The sequence below is a fragment of the Mobula birostris genome, chromosome 2 (genome assembly GCF_030028105.1).
Source record: "Mobula birostris isolate sMobBir1 chromosome 2, sMobBir1.hap1, whole genome shotgun sequence".
Taxonomy (NCBI): Eukaryota; Metazoa; Chordata; class Chondrichthyes; order Myliobatiformes; family Myliobatidae; genus Mobula; species Mobula birostris.
In genome coordinates this window covers 52,259,925-52,284,497 of record NC_092371.1, presented here as the reverse complement: position 1 = coordinate 52,284,497, position 24,573 = coordinate 52,259,925, and the positions used below count along the sequence as shown (strand labels likewise).

The following is a 24,573-nucleotide window of genomic DNA, read 5'->3' as shown; positions in this document are numbered from 1 at the left end:
CTAAGAAGTGCCTATTTAAAATTTTAGTTTGAGATATATAATATCTTCTGTTTTGGAACAAACGTTCCTTTTAGATATCTGATTATTTTGGGACATGTACATCTCTACACAGTTAATCTGCCATTGACAGGCTTATTAATTCTGAGAATACAATTATGAAATTGCAAGAGGAAAATGGAATAAAGTACCAACGTAGTGTTTCTGGCTGCGAAATCATTGACTGGCTGATAAAAGAAGGGGAAGCTTCTTCAAGGAAAGAAGCAGTGGAGCTTTGCCGGCGAGAACTTGAACATGGAATCATTCAACATGGTGAGGAAGCTCTAATAGATGTTGACTGTATATATCTAGCTTTTAAACATGAAATTATCTATTTACATATGCTGCCTTTATATTTAAGTTTCTAGTTACTTCACGTATTTACATATTTTTTATTTGCATACCCTGCAAGTCATATCTTGAACTTTAGAAAATGCTATACATCCATTATTCTTCATTAACTGACACTTGATCTCAGAACTCCAATCTGTTAACCATCTGTATTTTTAAAATCTGATTTTAGAATCATAGTCAAGGAACACCACAACATAGAAACAGGCCCATCTGGTCCATGCCGAACTATTATTCTGCTTTCCCGTTGTCCTGCTTCCATACCATGCCCCCCCCCCATCCATGTACTTATCCATTATCCTAATTTCTCTTAAATGGTGAAATTGACCCCACATCCAACATTTCTGCTGGTAGCACATTCCACACACTCACCACACTCTGAGTGAAGATATTCTCCTTCATGTTCCTTTAACCATTTCACCGTTCACCCTTAAGCCATGACCTCTTTTATTTTATTCCATTTAACTGTCCCTTCATACTTTGTATTTACCTCATTTATTTTCTCCTAAATTCAATCATTTTGGTTCCTTTCCCTGTTCAGTCACCATTACAGGCACTGCTCTCAGCTATTTTATTATTTCATTCTTTGGAGCTCCCATACCTTAATGCTTCCTCCTCCTAAAATAAATCTGTCCAAACCAGAATTCAGAATGTTGTTCAATGCAAGGCACCAAATTGACAAGCTTGAACATTTATTACACATAGGCAGAGGGCCAGGCATACTTAAGTATTTGATAAGTAGTTGATAAATTCAATGTGAGATGTACTGTTAACTTTCCAGAACTCTGATGCAATGGTGTTGAAGTCCATCCAAAAGAACCAATAAATTTTTACACAAATAGCTGTCATTCTCCTGACTCTATAGAAGAAGAGTACTACTTGTACATCACTTATCATCCCAATATTCAGAGGGAATCAAGAAACCAGACACAGTTGGTGCAGAATACATCACTAGAGTCATACAGCACAGAAACCATCTAACCCGTTCCGAAACCATTTAAAATGCCTACTCCCATCAACCTGCACCAGGACCATATCCCTACTATTAATGTCTATCCAAACTTCTCTTAAACGTTCAAATCAAGCTTGCATGCACCACTTCTGCTGGCAGCTAATTCCACACTCTCAAGACTCTCTGAGTGAAGAAGTTACCCCTCATGTTCCTCTTAAACTTCTTGCCTTTCACGCTTAACCCATGACCCATGACCTTTGCTTATAGTTCCATCCAACCTCAGTGGAAAAAGCCTGTTGCATTTACCCTATCTGTACCCCTCATAATTTTGTATACCTCTATCAAATCTTCTCTTAGTCTATGTTCTAAAGAATACAGACTTAACCTGTTCAATCTTTCCTTATAACTCAGGTCCTCCAGACCTGACAACATCCTTAAGAATTTTGCCTGTACGCTTTCAACTTTTGTTTACATTTTTCCTGCACACAATACTCCAAATTAGGCCTCACCAATATCTTATACAACTTCAACATATAACATCCCATCTCCTGTACTCAATATATTGATTTATGAAGGCCAACATGCCAAAAGCTTTCTTTATGACCCTATCTGTCTGTAACGCCACTTTCAATGAATTATGGATCTGTATTCCCAGATCCCTTTGCTCTACCACACTCCTCAATACCCTACCGTTCGTTGTGTAAGACCTACCCTGATTGGTCTGATCAAAATACAAAACCTCGGGCTTGTCTGTATTAAATTCTATCTGCCATTTTTCAGCCCATTTTTCCAGCTTTTGCAGATCCTTCTGCAAGCCATGATAGCCTGTCTTACTGTCCATCTCATCCCCAATTTTGGTTTCATCCACAAATTTACTGAGTAAGTGTGGCATTTTCAGTTTTGTGCCAAAACGTCAAGTGTAAAGTGTAACAATGTCTCTCAGCCAAATTGCTGACTTTATGTAAGGAGAGTTTAATGCTCTAGACCTGGGGTTCATGGATCCCTTGCTTAATGCTATTAGTCCATGGCATTAAAAAAGGCTGGGGAACCCCTGCTCTAGACCAAACCATTAAGATGATCATTGTTCTGCTCCTATATCTTCATGGTCTTATGGTAATGCTCTGGATAAATTGTAATCTATCCACCAGGGAGAAAGAGAAGTACATGCCTTGGCACCAGCAGTTGTTATATAGTAATATTACTAAGGAATTGAAGGAGTCCAAAATAACAAGTTTGGCTTTATTAAGAAAGTGATTTGTTGTTCTGCAGTCTCGAATCGCCACCACTTTTTTGACAGTAACTTGCTCTACCAGTTCCGCATAAACTTTCGTCGAAGACGGCGACTGACTGAGCTCTTAAATGAAAGCTCGCGGATGGCACAAGAATCCCATGACAGTCCTTTCTGCCTGCGAAAGCTGAACCCGGAACAGGACGGCTCAAGTTTTCTCTCAGGTGGAAGTATTTTAAAATAATGCATGCATGTATGAAATGTATATCAATTGGACATCTATTATATATTTTGTTTATTTCAAATGCTCAGCATGGTTTTGGATCAATGAACTCAAAAATGTTTAAATTTAAGTAGCTTGTGAACAAACTTGTAACATTTAATTGTCAAATTAACCAGTCAATTTACCATATCTGTCCTTCATTGCTAGAAGTACTCTTTTTTTTTTATTGAGTTCTATTCCTAGAAGTTCTATGTTTAAATAAAATTTTATTTATTTAGAAATATATCACAGTCACAGACCCTTCCAGCCCAACGAACATGTGCTGCCCAGTTCCACCCGTGTAACCAATTAACCTACAAACCAGTACCTCTTTAGAACTTGTGGAGAAACTGGAGCACCCGGAGAAAACACACACAGACGCGGAGAATATACAAACTGTTGACAAACAGCGGTGGAATTAAACCCGGGTCGCTGGCACTGTAAAAGTGTTACACTAACTGCTACACTACTGTGCTCATTCTTGCTCAAAGTAAGATGACACAAGATGGATTCAAGCCTGAGAATTGGAATTCAGTTTCTCTTGCAAGGTTTTGTGATTTTTTTTTTGTGCAGAACAGGTAGATGGAACATGAAACAGAGTGAAAGACATATTGGTGTAAGTGTAATCTATGGTAGTAATTAAAAAAAAGAACACAATGGATCAGTCACAAAAAAAATGAAGTATGAAAATATGTGCATATTAAACAGAGTTCTTTTGAAAAGATCAGTGGTTTTCTTTACACTGCAAACTTTGTGTTTATTTACATAATGAAGTCTAATTTGATCTCATCCTCAAAGATAATTACAATGTTTAAAGAGCACTTGAACAGGTTCATAGACAGGAAGTGTTTTAGGGACGTGAGCCAAATGCAGGCAACGTGTTTGGCATGGAGAAGTTGGGCTGATGGGTCTGTTTGTGTTCTGTATAACTCTATAACTTTGTAATGCACCAGTGAGGTTTAAAATTCCTGAGATTTATGGGAATGAGCTAGTAAGGGATAAGAATGTGTTTTTTTTCCCATTCAAAAACATATCTTGTCCTAATGACCCAACAGTCTTCCTTTCTTTCTCAATCTTTTTATTAATTTTTTTAAAAAGTATGTATATATGAACACAAGGAGGTTATCTCAGATATCTATATTGATAACAATACATATAAAAGGTAAAATAAGCAATATCAAGATCATACATAGTATCAATCTAATAGTATATAATATAAAATACTCCTCTTATCATTTCATAAAAAGAGAAAAAAGAAAAAGAAACTCTTATAATTTTATATAAAGGAAAAAATCACTATTCTCTATAAACAAAAATAAAAAATAATAAAAAAGAAAAAAAAAAGAAAGTGGGACTGGGCAGCCCATATTGAGAGTAAAGAAAGAACAAAGAAAATCTTTCTGATCAAATCCAAAGTTTTGAGAGAGTAACTAGGAGAACAATAGATCAAACCATATGAAAATATTGAATAAAAGGTTGCCAGGTTTCTTCAAATTTAAAGGAAATATCAAATGTCTGACTTTCTTATTTTCTCGAAACTTAGACAGGACATAATGGAGGAAAGCCAATAGAAAAGAGTAGGTGGATTAGAGTCCTTCCACTTAAGCAAAATGGCTCTCCTAGCCAATAAAGTTGTAAATGCTATCATCCGTTGAGTAGAAATAGGAACATATCCTGCTTCTGGTGGAATGATCCCAAAAATTGCTGTAAATAAATTCGGTTGTAGGCCCAAATTCAAAACTTTTGATAAGTTTTAAAGACATCTTTCCAAAAGTTAGCTATCTTGATACAAGACCAAAACTTATGAGTTAAAGTAGCCACCTCAATATTACATCTGTCACAAGTAGGATTAATATTAGGAAAATTACGGGCTAATTTATCCCTTGACATATGTGCCGGGTGTGCTACCTTGAACTGTATCAAGGAATGACGGGCACAAATAGATGACCTATTTACCAAATGAAAAATTTTATCCCATTGATTATCTGAAAGTGACTCTCGAAATTCCAATTCCCACGCACCTTTAATTTTATCGTTAGATACCTTTTGCAAATTAAATAACCATTTATAAATTATAGCTATCAGTCCTTTTTGAAATGGTTTAACCTGAAAAAGAGTATCTATCATATTGGGTGGATAAGCAGAGGGAAAATTTGGAAGTAAACGAGGTAAAAAATTCCTAATTTGTAAATATCTAAAAAAGTGTGCAGTAGATAAATCATATTTGTCCACTAGCTGAGTGAAAGACATAAAACTATCCTCCATAAACAAATCCAAAAAAGTTATTATTCCTTTAGTTTTCCAAATTAAAAAGGTCTGATTGGAAATTGATGGTTTAAAAAATAATTAAGATGGATTTTACTAGAAAGAACAAAGTTATTAAACTCAAAAAATCTACGAAACTGAAACCAATTTCTTAATGTATGTTTAATAATGGGATTGAGGTCTTGACTACCAATCTTGGAAAGCAAAAAAGGAAGAGAAGCTCCCAGTAAAGAGGCCAAAGAATACCCCTTCACCGAGTTTTTCTCCAAATCTACCCATAAAGGACAATCATGTATGTCTGCATAATGAATCCAAAACAAAATATATTGAATATTAATTGCCCAGTAATACATTCTAAAATTTGGCAAAGCCATACCACCATGCTTTTTTAATTTCTGCAATAGAGGTTTACGCAATCTAGGATTTTTATTATTCCAAATATAAGATAAAATTTTAGAGTCTATTCTGTCAAAAAACCATTTAGGAACAAAGGAAGGGATGCTTGACATACATATAAGAACTTGGGTATCATTTTACTAGCAGTAATTCTACCAACTAAAGGTAATAACATAGGAGACCATTTAGAAAGTATTTGTTGCATGTATTCAATTAATGGAAGAAAGTTATATTTATAAGGTCCTTAAAATTTTAATACCAAGATAAGTAAAGTTATTTTTAGCAATACTATAAGAAATTTGATCGTATTGATCCCAATAGTTATTAATAGGAAATAACTCACTTTTGTGCAAAATTAATTTATATCCAAAAAAACTACTAAATTCAGAAAATATAGGTAACATAGAAGGAATAGATTTATTAGGATCTGAAATATAAAGTAACAAGTCTTCTGCATATAACAAAACCTTGTGCACTTTATCTCCTCTCTTAATACCTTGAACATTGTTGGAGTCCCGAAGGGCAATAGCAAGAGGTTCTAAAGCCAGATTGAATAACAGCGCGAACTAAGAGGACAACCCTGCCGGGTACCTCTGTATAGCCTAAAATAAGGAGATTTTTGATTGTTAGCTATAACTGCCGCCATAGGAGCTAGATAGATCAGCTTAATCCAGGAAATGAAACCTGGACCAAAATTAAATCTTTCCAAAACTTCAAATAAATAGGACCACTGAACCCTATCAAAGGCCTTCTCTGCATCAAGAGAGACAACATATTCGGATTCTTTAAATGGAGAGGAATGAATAATATTCAATAATCTCTGAACATTAAAATATGAATATCTGTTCTTAATAAATCCAGTCTGATCTTTAGAAATAACCTTAGGTAGAATATTCTCAAGCCTGTTAGCCAGAATCTTAGAAAGAATTTTAGAATCCACATTTAATAAGGAAATTGGTCCGTAAGAGGCACATTCAGATAAATCTTTTTCTTTTTTGGGAATTAATAAAATTAATGCTTCATAGAAAGTTTTTGGAAGGGTCCCAGAGGGTATAGAATCAGTGAAAATCTGGCATAAATGATGTGTAAGTATTTCAGTAAAGATATTAAAAAATTCTACTGTATATCCATCCAGTCCCGGAGCTTTACCTGATTGAAAAGAGGATATAGCCCTTACTATTTCCTCTCGTTTAATAGGCACATCTAATGTATTCATATCTTGGATAGAAATTTTGGGTAGATTCAATCTTTGCAAGAATCTATTCATAAAAGTAGTATTGCCTGGAAAATAAGATTTATAAAGGTTAGAGTAAAAATCCAGAAATACCTTATGAATTTCCTGACATTCTGCCGTTTCAGTTCTATCAGTTCTTCATATTTTCAAAATCTGTCTTCTACGCCGTAGATGCTTTAAGTTGACCAGCCAACCATTTACTTGATTTATCCCCGTGTATATAAAATTGAATTTTAGATTTCAGAAGTTGCTGCTCAATGGGAAAAGTCAGAAGTAGAACATACTGAGTTTGAAGTTCTACCCTTATATAGATCTTCACTGGGTGTTACTGAGTAAACTTTATCTATTTCTTTAATCTTGTTAGTAATCACAAAACATTCTGCTTTAGATTTCCTTCTTAAAGCTACTGAATATGAGATTACCTGCCCCCTAAGAAAAGATTTCATTGTATCCCAAATAACCAAATTTGATATACCCTCAGTTGTATTTAATTCAAAAAATAGAGAAATTTGCTCTTCAGTAAAACTTAAAAATGCTGAATCATGCAGCAATGTAGCATTTAATCTCCACTGAGATGCATTCCATATGTTGTCAGGGAACTTTAGTATTAGTTTTCTCCGAGCATGATCCGACAACGCAATAGCGTCATGTGCACAGTCAGCAACAAAAGGCACCAATCACACATCCAACAAAAAATAATCACTTCTTGAATATTTATCATGTACATGGGGGAAAAAAAGAAAAATCCTTATCTTTAGGGTGAAGAAATCTCCAAATGTCGACCAGGCCATATTCTAGTAAAAAAAAATTAATACAGGTCGCAGCCTTGTTAGGAAGCCACGGATTGGTTGATGATCTATCAATCGAAGGATTGAGACAACAGTTAAAGTCACCACCCATGATCAACTTATATTCATTTAAATTCAGCAACGCAGAAAATAACTTCTTAAAAAATTCAGGTCTATCTACATTAGGTGCATGCACACACACCCAAGCTATCTTTTGACCACAGGATAGACCAGTAATAATTAAATATCTTCCAATTGAATCAGTGACAGTATTAAGATGTACAAAAGGGGTTTTAAAATTAATAAAAATAGATACCCCTCTAATTTTTGTTATTGATGAAGAGTGAAACTGAGAGCCCCTCCAAAATTTAAAAAAAGTGGTTTTCATCCTCTGTACGGATATGGGTCTCCTGTGCAAAAATAACATCAGCTTGACATAATCATCTCATATCCCTTTTGCCAATCACCTGTCCAGCTCTTGGCTCCATCCCTCTCCCTCCTGTCTTCTCCCATCATTTTGGATCCCTCCCCCACTTTCAAATCTCTTACTAGCTCTTCTTTCAGTTAGTCCTGACGAAGGGTCTCGGCCCAAAACGTCGACTGTACCTCTTCCTAGAGATGCTGCCTGGCCTGCTGCGTTCACCAGCAACTTTTATGTGTGTTGCTAATATCAGCTTGAAATGCTTTTAATTTCTTAAAGATCTTTCTACGCTTGATAGGTTGGTTCAAGCCATTCAGGTTCCAAGAAATTATATTAATTTTATTAATATCCATAATGAGGCTATAATTTAAGGTTTAATAAAATAAGTTAGTGCGCCGGCACAAACCACACCTGCACAGAAGAGCAAATTATGGATTTGATGAGAGAGAAAAAAAAATAACATGATCGACAGGAAAACCTCTCAGGACTGCCCAGTCAAAAATACCTAAACTGTTGACAGACAGCGGTGGGATTAAACCGGGGTCGCTAGCACTGTAAAAGTGTTACACTAACTGCTACACTACTGTGCCACCCCTCGCTCATTCTTGCTCAAAGTAAGATGACACAAGATGGATTCAAGCCTGAGAACTGGAATTCAGTTTCTCTTGCAAAGTTTTGTGATTTTTTTTGTGTAGAACAGGTAGATGGAAGATGAAACAGAGTGAAAGACATATTGGTGTAAGTGCAATCTATAATGGTAATTAAAAAAAGGACACAATGAATCAGTCTCAAAAAAAGTGAAATATGAAAATATGTGGATATTAAACAAAGTTCTTTTAAAAAGGTCAATGGTTTTCTCTACACTGCAAACTTTGTGTTTATTTACATAATGAAGGCTAATTTGATCTCATCCTTAAAGATAGTTACAATGTTTAAAGAACATTTGAATAGGTTCGTAGACAGGAAGTGTTTACAGGGACGTGAGCCAAATACATGCAACGTGTTTGGCAAGGAGAAGTTGGGCTGATGGGTCTGTTTGTGTTCTGTTTAACTCTATAACTTTGTAATGCACCAGCGAGGTTTAGAATTCCTGAGATTTATGGGAATGAGCTACTAAGAGATAAGAAGCAACACATATAAAAAACGCTGGTGAACGCAGCAGGCCAGGCAGCATCTATAGGAAGAGGTACAGTCAACGTTTCGGGCCGAGACCCTTCATCAGGACTAACTGACAGAAGAGACAGTAAGAGATTTTGAAAGTGGGAGGGGCAGATCTGAAATGATAGGAGAAGGCAGGGGAGGGAGGGATGGAGCCAAGAGCTAGACAGTTGATTGGCAAAAGGGATATGAGAGGATCATGGGACAGGAGGCCTAGGGAGAAAGAAAGGGGGCGGGGTGAAGCCCAGAGAATGGGCAAGGAGTATAGTGAGAGGGACAGAGGGAGAAAAAGGAGAGAGAGAGAGAGAGAGAGAGAGAGAGAGAGAGAAATAATTATAGTAAATATATAAATAAGGGATTTAGGCAGGCAGGGAGCCAGAGGAAGCAGGATCTCCCAGTGGCCACACAGTGAATGGCGGTGCTGGCTCGAAGGGCCTACTCCTGCACCTATTGTCTATTATCTATTGTCTATTGCCATACATTTTAATTCCATGTCCCATTCCCATTCTGATATGTCTATCCACGGCCTCCTCTACTGTCAAGATGAAGCCACACTCAGGTTGGAGGAACAACACCTTGTATTCTGTCTGGGTAGCCTACAACCTGATGGCAAGAACATTGACTTCTCTAACTTCTGTTAATGCCCCACCTCTCCTTTGTACTCCCTTCCTTCCTTCCCTCCTTCCCTCCTTCCCTCCTTCCCTCCTTCCCTCCTTCCCCCCTTCCCCCCTTCCCCCCTTCCCCCCTTCCCCCCTTCCCCCCTTCCCCCCTTCCCCCCTTCCCCCTTCCCCCCTTCCCCCCTTCCCCCCTTCCCCCCTCCTTCCCTTCCCCCCTCCTTCCCTTCCCCTCTTCCCCCCTTCCCCCCTCCTTCCCTTCCCCCCTCCTTCCCTTCCTTCCTTCCTCCCTTCCTTCCTCCCTCCCTTCCTTCCCTCCCTTCCTTTTTCTCCCTCTGTCCCTCTCACTATACTCCTTGCCCATCCTCTGGGCTTCCCCCCTTCCCCTTTCTTTCTCCCTTGGCCTCCCATCCCATGATCCTCTCATATCTCTTTTGCCAATCAACTTTCCAGCTCTTAGTTCCATCCCTCCCCCTCCTGTCTTCTCCTATCATTTCAGGTCTCTCCCTTCCCCCTCCTACTTTCAAATCTCTTACTATCTCTTCTTTCAGTTAGTCCTGATGAAGGGTCTCGGCCCGAAACGTCGACCGTACCTCTTCCTATAGATGCTGCCTGGTCTGCTGCGTTCACCAGCATTTTTTATGTGTGTTGCTTGAAATTCCAGCATCTGGAGATTTCCTCGTGTTAAGGGATAAGAATATGTGTTTTTTTTCCCGTTCAAAAACATATCCTGTCCTAATGACCAAACTGTCTTCCTGACCTAGTCTTCTAGCCTATTAGTTAATGTTATTGCTATGCATTTAATTCTGTGATGATGTGTAGCCAATGTGATGAATGCCTAACTTGCTTCCTGTTTCAATTGCCAGTACAAACCAATAAAGAAATAAAGGTGGTATCAGCAGTGCGTCGGAGCAGCATTACCTCTGCCGTCACAGGAACTACAGCCTTTTACAACACAACTCCAAGTCTTGGCTGTGTGTCTTCAGTGGAATGTAACCCCAAATCAGGTTGGAGCAGTACAATTAAAGCAAGCAATCTCTATAAATTGAATTCAGAAATGTATTGTTTTAGTAGACCAGATACAAATTAGAGCAAATGGAAAGACTACACAGATTGGTATTTCAGATTATGGGCGATTTAATAAGACTGGTGCACATAATCAGTCAAAGCTGATCTACCTAGATTTTGACAACAGAATGGAAGCTACTAAAGATATCAAGTAACAAACTAGGTCTTGATTACAGAATAAAGTGATTATCTACAAGTCTAAATTAGTTAAACTGAAAGTTCAATTTTCTATTTCAACAATGTGTGTCCTCTATAAAATAATTAATGAAATTCCTGAAACTTGGGTGTTGTCACTGCTGTGTCTCTCTACCTTAAGGCTTTTTCTGTCGTTTTCTGTTACTGCATTAGCACAATCCACATTCCTATTTACTAGTTATTAGCACTTAATATTCCTTCTCCAACAACTCAAGCTGAGCATATATACTGAGAAGTTATACAACTCTCATATATTTGTTTCTGTTCAGTTGGATGGGAAGTAATTGGCTGTAAATGCATATTTTAATTTTATCAGGCATAAAAGACTTGAGCACGTAGGCCCTACAGAACATTGCATTGTAGAATCATGAAAATGATATTGGGTGTTTAAGACAGGAATAATGGAAAGGATATTGATGAAAAGGTTTGAAGTTTTCATGCTTACCATTTCTCAACATTTTCTTGAATACAGAAGATTAATCAGTGTATTTGCAAGATCTGTTAGCAAAGTCTGAATTCACCTTCACACAGAGGGTGGTAAAAATCCAGCACCCTCTTCCCCTCTGCAAGGACTCTAGGTGTTGCAATTTGAAATTTCAATAGCCTGATCAATGGCAGGGGTCCATCACAGCGATGAGGTTTATCGCAGGTCGGCGACACTGTTATGAAAGGAGAGCTACATGGGCATTCGGGATCATTCTGACAGCCCAATCAGCAGCAGCAGCAGACACAGCGATGAGGTTTCTTGCAGGTTGGCAACGCTTATTTAAAAGTACAGAAGGGACAAGCAGGATGGCAATTGTTGGGAGTAGGCCAGTGATGAGAGTAGCAGGGTCAGGTTTTGGCTCAAAAGGAGGCTTCAGTTTGAAAGAGGCATTAGCTCTGGATACGCTTCTGTTAAGGTACCTAATGTAGTAAATGGCTGTTGTGTGTTCTTCATGACGGATGCTGGAGTCCTGAGAGACCCAGAGTCTTCCAGGGAACTACATCTGCATGAAGTACATCCAGCTGCAGCTCCTTGATGACCATGTTAGGGATCTGGAGCAGCAGCTGGTGACCTTTGGCTTGTACGGAAGACTGAGGAAATAATCGATCATAGTTGCAGGGAAGTAGTCACCCCGAAGTTACAGGAAGCCAGTTGCGGGGCAAATGGAAATATAAATAGGCAGTTAGCGCAGAACGCCCCTGTGGCCATTCCCCTCAATAATAAGTATACTGTTTTGGATACTGTTGTGGGGAATGACCTCCCACGGAATGCCACGGAGACCAGGTTACTGGCACTAAGCATGGGTCCATGGTGAAGAAGGGAAAGGGGGAAAAAAAGGGAGCGGCAGTGATAGGGGACTCAATAGTCAGGGGAACAGGCAGGAGACTCTGTGGATGTGAACGGGATACCCGAAAGATATGGTGCCTCCCAGGTGCCAGGGTCAGGGATGTCTCGGATCACGTACACATTTTGGAGGGAGGAAGAGCAGCTAGATGTCCTGGTATGTATTGGTACCAATGACATAGGAAGAAAAAGCAAAGAAGTCCTGAAAAGAGAACTTAGAGAGCTAGGTAGGAAGCTGAGAAGCAGGACCTCCCGGGTAGTAAACTCTAGATTGTTGCCTATATAGTGTGCCAGTGAGGGTAGAAACAGGATGATTTGGCAAATCAATACATGGCTGAGAAGCTGGTGCAGGGGGCAGGGCTTCAGGTTCTTGGATCATTGGGATCTCTTCTGGGGGAGGTCTGACCTGTTCAAAAGTGACTGGTTGCGCCTGAATCTGAGGGGAAACAATATTTTCACGGGCGTTTGTTAGAGCTGTTGGAGGGGGTTTAATCTAATTTGGCAGGGATGTGGGAACCAGAGTGAAGGGACTCAGGATAGGACAGATGGTGAAAAAGCAATAATAGCATGCAATCAGACTGTCAGGTAGGGCAGGCAGATGACAGCACATCATATATAACCATATAACAATTACAGCACAGAAACAGGCCATCTCGGCCCTTCTAGTCCATGCCAAACTCTTACTCTCACCTAGTCCCACCGACCTGCACTCAGCCCATAACCAGCCATTCCTTTCCTGTCCATATACCTATCCAATTTTTCTTAAATGACAAAATCGAACCTGCCTTTACCACTTCTACTGGAAGCTCATTCCACACAGCTACCACTCTCAGAGTAAAGAAGTTCCCCCTCGTGTTACCCCAAAACATTTGCCCCTTAACTCTCAACTCATGTCCTCTTGTTTGAATCTCCCCTACTCTCAATGGAAAAAGTCTATCCACATCAACTCTATCTATCTCCCTCATAATTTTAAATACCTCTATCAAGTCCCCCCTCAACCTTCTATGCTCCAAAGAATAAAGACCCGACTTCCTCAACCTTTCTCTTTAACTTAGGTGCTGAAACCCAGGTAACATACTAGTAAATCGTCTCTCTACTCTCTCTATTTTGTTGACATCTTTCCTATAATTCAGTGACCAGAACTGTACACAATACTCCAAATTTGGCCTCACCAATGCCTTGTACAATTTTAACATTACATCCCAACTCCTATACTCAATGCTCTGATTTATAAAGGCCAGCATACCAAAAGCTTTCTTCACCACCCTATCCACATGAGATTCCACCTTCAGGGAAATATGCACCATTATTCCTAGATCCCTCTGTTCTACTGCATTCCTCAATGCCCTACCATTTACCATGTATGTCCTATTTTGAGTAGTCCTACCAAAATGTAGCACCTCACACTTACCAGCATTAAACTCCATCTGCTATCTTTCAGTCATCAACCCCAACTCACATCAGGGTGATTAACAGTGCATGAGGGATGCAGAATCAAAAAGGGTAGCAAATACAGCATTCAAATTGTTATACCTCAATGCACAGAGTATAAGAAATAAGGTAGATGATCTTGTTGCACTTTTACAGATTGTCAAGTATGATGATGTGGCCATTATTGAATCATGGCTGAAGGATGGTTGTAGTTGTGAACTGAATATCCAAGGTTACACATTGTATCGGAAGGATAGGAAGGTAGGCAGAGGGGGTGGTGTGGCTCTGCTGGCAAAGAATGGCATCAAATTAGCAGAGAGATGTGACGTAGGATTGGAAGATGTTGAATCCTTGTGAGTTGAGTTAAGAAACTGCAAGGGTAAAAGGACCTGGATGGCAGTTATATACAAGCCTCCCAACAATAGCTGGGACATGGACCACAGATTACAACAGGAAATAGAAAAGGCGTGTCAAAAGGGCAATGTTATGATAGTCATGGGAGATTTTAACATGCAGGCCAATTCGGAAAATTAGTTTGGTAATGGTTCAAGCTGAGCATGAATTTGTTGAATGCCTGTGGGATGGATTTTTAGCTAGTCGACTCTACTAAACTGGATTGGGTGTTATATAATGAACTGGAGTTGATTAGGGAGCTTAAGGTAAAAGAACCTATTGGAGACGGTGATCACAACATGAAAGAGTTCATCTTGAAGTTTGATAGGGAGAAATGGATAGTAAAAGCTTTTTCAAGTATGTAAAAAAATAAGAGATGAGAGTGGATATAGGATTGCTAGAAAATGAGTCCGGAAACATAATAACAGGGGACAAGGAGATAGCAGATGAACTAAGTGAGTATTTTGCATCAGTCTTCACTGTGGAAGACGTTAACAGTGTGCCAGATGTTGAAAGGTGAAGGGAAGAGAAGTGAGTGCAGTTGCTATTACAAGGGAGAAGGTGCTCAAAAAGCTGAAAGACCTAAGGGTACATAAGTTGCCTGGATCGGAAGAACTACACCCTGAGGAGGTGGTAGTAGAGATTGTGGAGGCATTAATAATGATCTTTTAAGAATCATTGGACTCTGGCATGGTGCCAGAGGACTGGAAAATTGCAAATGTCAGTCCACTCTTTAAGAAAGGAGTTAGGCAGCAGAAAGGAAATTTTAGACAGTTAGCCTGACCTCAGTGGTTGGGAAGATGTTGGATTTAGTTGTTAAGGTTGAGGATATAGAGTACTTAGTAACACAGGACAAGATAGGACAAAATTAACATAGTTTCCTTAAGAGAAAATCTTGCCTGACGAACCTGTAGGAATTCTTTGAGGAGATTACATGTAGGATAGATAAAGGTGATGCAGCTGATGTTGTATATTTAGACTTTCAGAAGGCCTTTGACAAGGTGCCACACATGAGGCTACTTACCAAGTTAAGAGTCCATGGTATACATGAAAGTTACTGGCATGGTTAGAGCATTGGCTGATTGGCAGGAGGCAGTGACTGGGAATAAAAGGATCCTCTTCTGGTTGGCTGCCGGTGACGAGTGGTGTTCCACCAGGGGTTGGTGTTGGAACCGCTTTTTTTTAATGCTGTATATTGTTTGGTGCAGAGGGCTCTTGAGGTCAACAAAGACGATTAGCCCATGGTCTGTTGAAAACTTACTGGTACATAAGCGTTGAGGTCTGCAGTTTGGATGATAACACAATCTAATAGCTACCATGTGCCTAAACCTCAAAGGCTTGTAATGAAATTACAACATAGGGTCATGCCAAGCAGAGGCTGTAGATGAAAGAAACTGGGACAAGGATAGACCTCTGTAATAAATTACTATTTATGGTAAAGTCAACTACACTACTGCAAGGTGACATGCAGTGCCTTGTTAATGAGTAAAGTATAACTGCTCACAATTTTGTTTCAATGCAAAATACTAACTTCCTGAAATCTTACTGTTAATAAACAACCATAAAACATGGACTATCGAAACAAATAACAAATTCCACAGTACCCACAGCTCAAACCAGCTTAGCACAGGATTTAACACACAGAGTATCTGCTTACAACATAAATAACATTGACCTGTGAGATTTGAAATGATCACATATATTCACACAGAGATGTACAAAATTTGAGCTGTGACCAGCTTTACAAGGTGTGAATATTCCCTCTCTTAAAAGTTGACTCATCGTTTGCTAAAATATTCTTGAACAGCTTGACACAACATTGCTGACTCCTCAACATGTGATCACAGTAATAACAGCATCAATGGAATTGATGCTGAAGAGGGCCTTTGAAGCATTATATATAAAGAGATGCATTACCGACACACCTACTATTGGGACCCTGATATGAGCTTCTGCCCTCCCGACTGCTGCGTTGAAATCCAATAAGGAATTGCCCCAGAGTGCAGTCTGCAGAAACTGCCTGAGAAGGCTGGGGTGGGAAAGTGCATTTGTTGGGGACTGGCTGTGACTGCTCCTGGTGTAGACAGTCTGATTGGATCATCACAGCCTATTGTACAGCCGATGTCTCTTTGGCTGTCCCACACCGGAGAAGATATTTTTGTTGGGGCGACACTGTTGAACCTGCAACCTCTGGGCTACAGGGTCAAACAAAAGGAAGATGGTCATTTCCATCAGGTGATGGCAGAAACAGTGGGATTTGTGTGGTGGAGCAGGTGAAGCCAGACTCCAGAAGTGGCTCACACACACCAGACCAGCTGGCATGTGGCCATGAGCCACACAACGGATTGCTGATCCACATTATTCACTCGAGCCCACCCTAGCAATCTCTTATAGGCAGCTGTCCCAGACTACGCCATGGGTGATTCACTGATGAAGAGCGATAGTGAAGGGCGATGACTAATGCCAGGCTGCCACTGTTACTGCAGCATTCAACAGTAGACAGGGGTGGGATCTGCACTGGATTCTTGTCGCAGGCACATGCAGCTCCAAAAAAAACATTTTTTAAAAAATGTACCACAGTTATCCGTGGTCGAGTGGTCGGCGACTTGGGCCGGCTCCCCCAGTGGACTTAGTCTGGTGAGGAGGGTGTGAGGACACCCAGCAGGACTAAAAAAAGACAAGACCTGACAAAGGGCGGTTGAGCTCCTTGGGAGCCAACGGTCATCTTCCGTGGAAGAGATTAAAGCCTCACCACATATCTACGAATCGTACGCTATGCACCTAGTTAGAAGAAATATGATGAACTTGGGCTTTTCACCGTGTGCCTGGACCTGCCCAAGGCTTCCACTTAAGGAAGGGCCGAGCTTGAAGACGCGGCTGCGGCTAGAGGCCAACATGGCCTCGGGCTCGAGTTCGGCGGGGGCAGCGGGCAGTGCCAAGGCGGCCAGCTTGAACAAACTGGAGGAGAGGCTGTACTTGGTGCTGTTGCAAGATCGAAGAAGATGGAGGTGCATAGCCGCCAACCCTGGATTCGGGACGGCACCCGCTGACTGACTGACCACATTTATCCAGCTGGAAGTTCAAACTGGAGAACCAAGAATGTTATAATGAGACAATACTCCCAGGAAAGTGTTAAGTGAGGTGTGTGTATTACATGAAACATTTGTACACAAACACACCCTAAATACACACTGATAGTTAAACCAGGGGAAAGTCCTGAATAGTGCTCCTTTATTGTGGAGCATTTCAGAGTCCCTTCATGAAGTGAAAGGGAAGAATGTTATTTTAATTAGATAAGGGACTCTCATCAGATATCCATGATGTAATTTGGAGTTCAATGTAAAAGTGATGCTGTAGGGACCTCTCGGTTGGAGAAAGCTGGTTGCAGAAAGGAAGGATGAAGTTATCAGCTCCACAAGCTGAGTACCTTGTAGTTATGAGTCCAAGGGGTGGTGCACCATAGCCAGGTTTATGATAAGCAACACTTTGGACTCTTCTTTCATTTCCATTTGTAGGTAGGCCTCAGCTAAGTCCAATTTGCTGAAGTATTTTCCTCCAGAAAGGTTTGCAAAGACATCCTCTATCCAGGGCAGAGGATACTGATTTACTTTCAGTATTGGGTTGATGGTGACTTTAAAGTCACCACAGATTCTGAAAGACCATTTTTCTTGGCTACTGAGATTACTGGTGTTACCCATGGGTTCTAATCAACCTTGGAAAGAATTCCTTCAGCCTCCATGCGATCTAGCTCACTGGCTACTTTATCATGGATAGTGTAAGGAACTGGATGGGCTTTGTAAAAATTAGATGTTGGCATTTCATTTTCATTTAACACTATTTTACCCTTGATATGTTTGAGTTTTCCAGTGCCATCCTTGAACTCTGCTGTGACATCATTCACTACCTTTCTTATTCTGCTCTCAGATGACTGTATTCCAGGGGATGTGGCATGCAAATTGTGGATGGATCTCCAATCAAGTTGTAGTTGACTTGGCTAATCACACCCCCACAATGCTGGCCCTCCTGTTTTTACCACATTTAAGCTCAACGTGGCTTGTTGATTCTAGTATTTCACTGTTAGGAATGTCATTCCCACAGGAATGATCTTTTCTCCAGTGTAAGTTCTTATTTAGATATCTGCAAGCTTCAGTTCTGTATCTTTAACATGCCATTCAAACTCATTTTGTGGAATGACTGAAGCAGCAGAGCAAGTGTCTACTTCCATTTTAATTAATTTCCTGTTCAGTTCTGGTGTATGTCATATTGCTTGTCTATTGCTAGTTTTAACATTGTAAATCTCAATGCTACCTATTCCTGTATCACGCTCATCATTATCAGATTTTTCATTAACAGCATGCAGACTAGCACTCTTTTTAAAACTGTAATTTGACTTTTTTGCCTTTTCTCTTCCCTGTACAGTCCATTTATCTTTGTCAGCTCACCATGCTCTTTGTATGTGTCCTACTTTGTTGCATTTTCTGCAGGTTTCACCTTTAAACCTACATTGGTCTTTGTATGCGAGCTTCTGCCACAATAGTAACACAATTTGTTCCTCAGGCAGTTTCTGTTTAGACATTGCAATTTTTTCTACCCCTTGGATGGCTCTATGACAAAGACTACTCAACTCCTGTAACAAACTTTTTATTCTAGCTTCTATATTGGCAAGAAATTCATGAGACTGCACAAAATGGCAGAAGAGCATTTAAGTTGGCATTAAGAACCCCAAATTCCTTCATGGGAAGCACTGTAACCCACAGAAGGACCATACAGGAGTGTTTGCAAACATTTTAAAACTCTCTGTACTTTAGTTTGTGGTTCCCACCTGCTTTAAGAAGACCACTATCATCCTAGTACTCAAGAAAAATAAGTTAATGTGCCTAAACAACTACTGCACAGTAGTTCTGACAATTACAGTCATGAAGTGATTTGAGAGGCTGCTCATGGAATGCATTAACTTCAGCTTTGCAGATAACCCTGGCTCACTGCAGTTTGCCTACTGCTGAAACAACAGACACAATTTCCCTGGCTCTACACTCCTCTCCGGCACAAATAGATAGTAAAGACACCTATGTCAAACTGTTGTATATTGACTGCACCTCTGTCTTCAACACTATTATTCCAAGCAAATTCATCACCAAACTCCAGAGCCTGGGAGCCAATACTTCATCAGCAACTGGATCTTTGACTTTCAGACCAACAGACAGCATTTGTAAGGATAGGCAGCAACTTCACCACAGTTATTCTGAATGCTGGTGCTCCACAAGCGTGTACCCGACTCTACTCCCTGGATGCTCATGACTGTGTGGCCAGATTCTGCTCCAAATCCATCTACGAGTTTGCAGATGGTGCCACTGTAGTCACTAAAGAGGTGGTGGTGAGACTAGTGGGTTTAAAGGTTTGCAAGTTCCCTGGTCCTGATGGATTACGTCCCAGTGTACTGAAAGAAATGGCAGAAGTTATAGTAAACACATTTCTGACAATTTATCAAAGTTCTCTAGACTCTGATCAGGCTTTGGCAGATTGGAAGACAGTGAATGTCATGTCACTATTGTAAAAAGCATGCAGGCAAGGCTGGTAACTATAATCCAGTTAGCTTAATGTCTGCAGTTGGGAAAATGCTTGAAACTATCATTAAGGAAGAAATAAACAGTTTAATAGGAGTGGTTCCATCAGCTAGACGCATTATGGATTTATGAAGGACAGGTTCTGTTTGACAGACTTACTGACAAACTTGTTTTGCACTCAAAATGCTGAAGGAACTCAGCAAGCCAGGCAGCATCTATGGACAAGAGTACAGTCAATGTTTTGGGCTGAGACACTTCATTAGCACTGGGAAAAATAGATAAGCAGTCAGAGTAAGAAAGTGGGGGGAGGGGAGGAAGAACCTCCAGGTGATAGGTGAAATTGTGAGAGGGTGGGGCTGATAAACTTGCTTATATTCTTTGAGAATATAGTGAGCATAGTGGATAGAGGGGAACAGGTGGATGTTGTGCGTTTAGATTTACAGAAGATGTTTGATAAGTACTGCATAAAGGATTTATTTATAAGATAAGGATGCATGGAGTTGGGGCTAATATATTGGCATGGTTAGAAGATTGATTAACCAACTGAAGACAGAGATGGATGTGGAGTGCTGCATGGGTCAGTTCTGGCCCCAGAACTGTTCATGATGCATGTCAATGATTTGGAAGTGGGGACCAAGTGTAGTATGTCTAAGTTTACTGATGGCACTAGATTGAGTGGAAAAGCAAATTCTGTAGAGGTTAACTGAGTGGATAAGGGTTTGGCAGATGAAGTTTGTAAATGTGAAGTCATCCACTTTGTAAGGAAAAATAGAAGATCAGATGAATTTTTAAATGGTGAAGGTTTGCAGCATTCTGTTCTTTAAACTGGGAATTGGGAGTGTTTGTGCCTGATTGCAAAAGGTTGGTTTGCAGGTACAACGGGTTATCAAGAAGGCAAATGGAACATTGGTTTTCATTGCTAAAGAAAGTGAGTTTCAGAGCAGAGTGGTTATGTTTTCACTATAGAGGGTACTGCTGAGGCTGCACCTGGAGTGCTCTGTGCAGTTCTCAGATCCTTTCTTGAGGAAAAACAGGAGGTTCACAAATTTGATTCTGGAGATGAAGGGGTTAACCTAGGAGGAGAGATTGAGTTGCCTGGGACTACGAAAGGGATAGTGAAGAGAGAGGCAGGAAAGTTGCTTCCATTTGTAAGTGAGATTAGAACTACAAAACAGTGCCTCAAGTTTTGGGGAAATAGATGAGAAATGGCTATTCCCAGAGAGTAGTGAATCTGTGGAATTCTCTGCCCAGGGAGGTAGTGGAGGCTATGTCATTAAATATAGTTAAGACACAGTTAGACAGGTATTTGCATAGCTAGTGAGCTAAGAGCTATTGGGAAAAGGCAGGAGGGTAAGGTTATGCCCACAGCCTGAGCAGTTATGATACTGAATGAAGCAGAGGCTGGGAGAGAAAGGATCAATCGTCTGGCCAACGGAGATCCCCTACTTCAGTGCTATAAATTGGACAAGTTGTCTGAGTGAGTTTTGATACAGAGGGAACGGTAGAATTCATGTTCTAAGTGGTTGGCCCGGGGTCATCGTAGTTACGTTGCTGTTTGTGCAGAGACAATAAAATGTGAGCTTTGATTAATTATGAGTTGCATAGTGAGTATTGTAATCTAGTTCCATTGATGAATTGTCAACATTACATTATGTAGTGGGTTGACTCTCTAATAACAATAAGGTGGAATACAGCAAGGAGAGCTAAGTAACGTGGTGTCATGACAACAATCTTCCCTCAATATCAGCAAAACAGAAGACCTGGTCATGGACTTCAGGAAGGAGGGCAATGCACATGATTCTGTCTACATCAGCAGTGTTGAAGTTGATGGGAATTATGAGAACTTAAAGTTCCCAGGAGATTCTCCCAAAAAATATTGACTGATGAACCTGTTGGAATTTTTTGAGGAGATTGCAAGTACGATAGATAAAGGGAATGCAGGGGATGTTGTATATTTGAATTTTCAGAGGGCCTTAAGGTTGCTTCCCAAGTTAAGAGCCCATGGTTTTACAGGAAAGTTACTGGCATGGTTAGAGCATTGGCTGATTGGTAGGAGACAGTGAGTGGGAATAAAAGGATCCCTTCCTGGTTGACTGACAGTGACTGGTGGTGTCAGTATGGTACTGCTTCTTTTTCTGAGTGTCGGTGTGGGACCGCTTCTTCTTATGTTGTATATCAATGATTTTGATGATGGAATAGATGGCTTTGTTGCCAAGTTTGCGTGATGATATGAAGATTGTTGGAGGGGCATGTAGTGTTGAGGAAATGGATCGGCTGTTAAGGATTTGAACAGATTAGGAGAACGGGCAAGAACATGGTAAATGAAATACAATGTTGGAAAATGCATGGTCATGTACTTTGGTAGAAGAAATAAATGTGAAGACTATTTTCTAAATGGGGAGAAAATCCAAAAATCTGAGATGCAAAGGGACTTGGGAGCCCTTGTGCAGAACACTCGAAAGGTTAACTTACAGCTTGAATTGGTGGTGAGGAGGGAAATGCCATGTTAGTATTCATTTTGAGAGGTCTAGAATACAAGTGCAAGAATGTGATGCTGAGGCTTTATAAGGCACTGATGAGACCTCACCTTGAGTATTGTGAACAGTTTTGGTCTCCTCATCTAAGAAATGATGTGCTGGCATTGGAGAAGGTTCAGAGGAGGTTCACAAAGATGATTCTGGGATTGAAGGGGTTATCATATGAGGAACATTTGATGGCTCTGGGCCTGTACACTAGAATTTGGGATGGGGGGGGGGGATCTCATTGAAAACTTACGAATGTGGGAAGGAGTAGACAAAGTAGATGTGGAATCTTGACCTCACAATCTACCTCTGCACCTTATTGTTTACCTGTATGACACTCTCTCTATAACTGTTACACTTTATATGCATTGTTTTTTTCTCTGTGCACTACCTCAATGCACTGTGGAATGATCTGATCTGTCTGAACAGTATGCAGGACAAGCTTTTCACTCTGTCACAGTATATGTGACAACAATAAGCCAATTCCATTTCCAATGCCTTCTCTTAACCCAGTCACTTGTCATCCCAACAAATATTCTGCTCCTGATCTCTGGCAAAGTCTGTGGGTCTCAAGTAGCCTTATGGAGCAGCTCAGAACACCTGGAATTGGGGTTGAAGCTAGTCATCCTTAACCACAAGAAATAGCAAAAAGAAATATTTGTGTTGAAAAGTGGTAATACTGAGGCAAATGGAAAAGTATTTTTGCGATTAAAGGTCTAATTTTCAAGAAATTATATTTTTTCTGTTGTAAGAAGAACCACTATTTATGGCAAAATTACAGCACAATTAAAGATTTCTCGTTTCCCTGTAATGAACCTTTATGCTTACTTCTAATCTCATAGGTTGACTTAAGTTCTGTTATATCTACATATCCTGCTTGCATAGACTAATGCTAATTTGGTTTAGACTGTGTGTGCTGTAGAAGTTGTGCTATTGTTAGGACAGGGGTTCCTTAACTTCTTTTTTGCCACTGACCCTTACCATTAATGGAGGGGTCCTGCACCCCAGGTTGGGAACCTCTAGTTTAGATCATTCATAGCTGTGGAATGTTTTATGGATATTAATTAACAGTAAGGATTTAAAAGTGTTCCACTTTATATAGAAACAACATTGCAATCAGCCATGCTTTACTCATTAATAAGTCCCTGTATGTTGTTTTGAGTACCATAGTTGGCTATTACCATAAATAGTTATTTATTAGACAGCCCTGTCCTTGTTCCTATTCTCCCATCTACAGCCTTTGTTTGGCATGATCACGTCTTTGAAATTTAGTGTGTGCAATAAACTCCAAGTTTACTGAAGCATAAAGCCTGTTAAATTCTGAGTTAAGATGATTTCTTGTAATTCAAAGCTAATTACCAAAAAAGCCACATTTCTTTGGAAATGTTTTGTAAGCAACTTGCTTTAATAGGCAACAGAAAGCAATTTAACTCTTTTTGAGTGAAGCCAAAGCATATAATACATATCCCACCAGGTATGGTGATCAAAGATAGTTATTGCTCCTAGAATTTTTGAATGATATGACATGAGGATTTTTTTAGAAATTTATTTCTGGACAATTTTTGGTCAGAAACTGTGCTTCCCGTATGTCATGAATTGGGTTTATCAAAGAAAGCCCTTGAATGGTAAAAAGCTGATCACCACTCTTGTAGCGCACTTGAGTCAAGAAGCTCGGGATTCAAGATTTGTTCTAACATTGGTATACACAATCTAGGCAGCTGCTCATTATAATTAGGAGTGTGGGGCATTGGGGTGCCGACCTCTGTAGCTATTAGAATAATAACTTAATACTTAAATACAAGTGCCCATGCTGATATTAGCTGTGAAGGTATGATGCGTTGATGTGGCAATTTTAAAACAATAACTAAACGAAGAGGTGGAAATTAATTTATAACTTGCATTCAAAATTGGCAAGATGTGGGTGGTGTCTAGGCCTCACAGGCCTCATTTTCATGTTTATACCAGACTTGCATTTAAATAACAGACTGCAGGCAGCAAAATGTATTTTACCAACACATACACAAGGAAATCTGCAGATGCTGGAATTTCAAACAACACATATAATAATTGCTGGTGAATGCAGCAGGCCAGGCAGCATCTATAGGAAGAGGTACAGTCGAGATTTTGGGCCGAAACCCTTCATCAGGACAACTGCCAGAAGAGATAATACGAGATTTGGGAGGGGGAGGGGGAGATCCGAAATGAGGCGGAGGCATTAGCGATGATCTTTCAAAAGTCGATAGATTCTGGCGTGGTTCCGGAAGACTGGAAGATTGCAAATGTCACTCCGCTATTTAAGAAGGGGGCAAGGAAGCAAAAAGGAAATTATAGACCTGTTAGCTTGACATCGGTGGTTGGGAAGTTG

General features: G+C 40.0%; 1 protein-coding gene across 2 annotated transcripts in view; it reads left to right on the top strand.

Annotated features, from left to right (window-relative positions):
- Positions 1-24,573, top strand: part of LOC140186512 (DEP domain-containing mTOR-interacting protein-like) — a 110,132-nt gene that overhangs the window by 49,479 nt on the left and 36,080 nt on the right. For both annotated transcript variants that reach the window (XM_072240904.1, XM_072240896.1), the window contains 3 exons: positions 131-309; positions 2,609-2,791; positions 10,572-10,712. In XM_072240904.1, the coding sequence (XP_072097005.1) occupies positions 131-309; positions 2,609-2,791; positions 10,572-10,712 (503 nt within the window). The remainder of the gene's footprint in view (positions 1-130; positions 310-2,608; positions 2,792-10,571; positions 10,713-24,573) is intronic.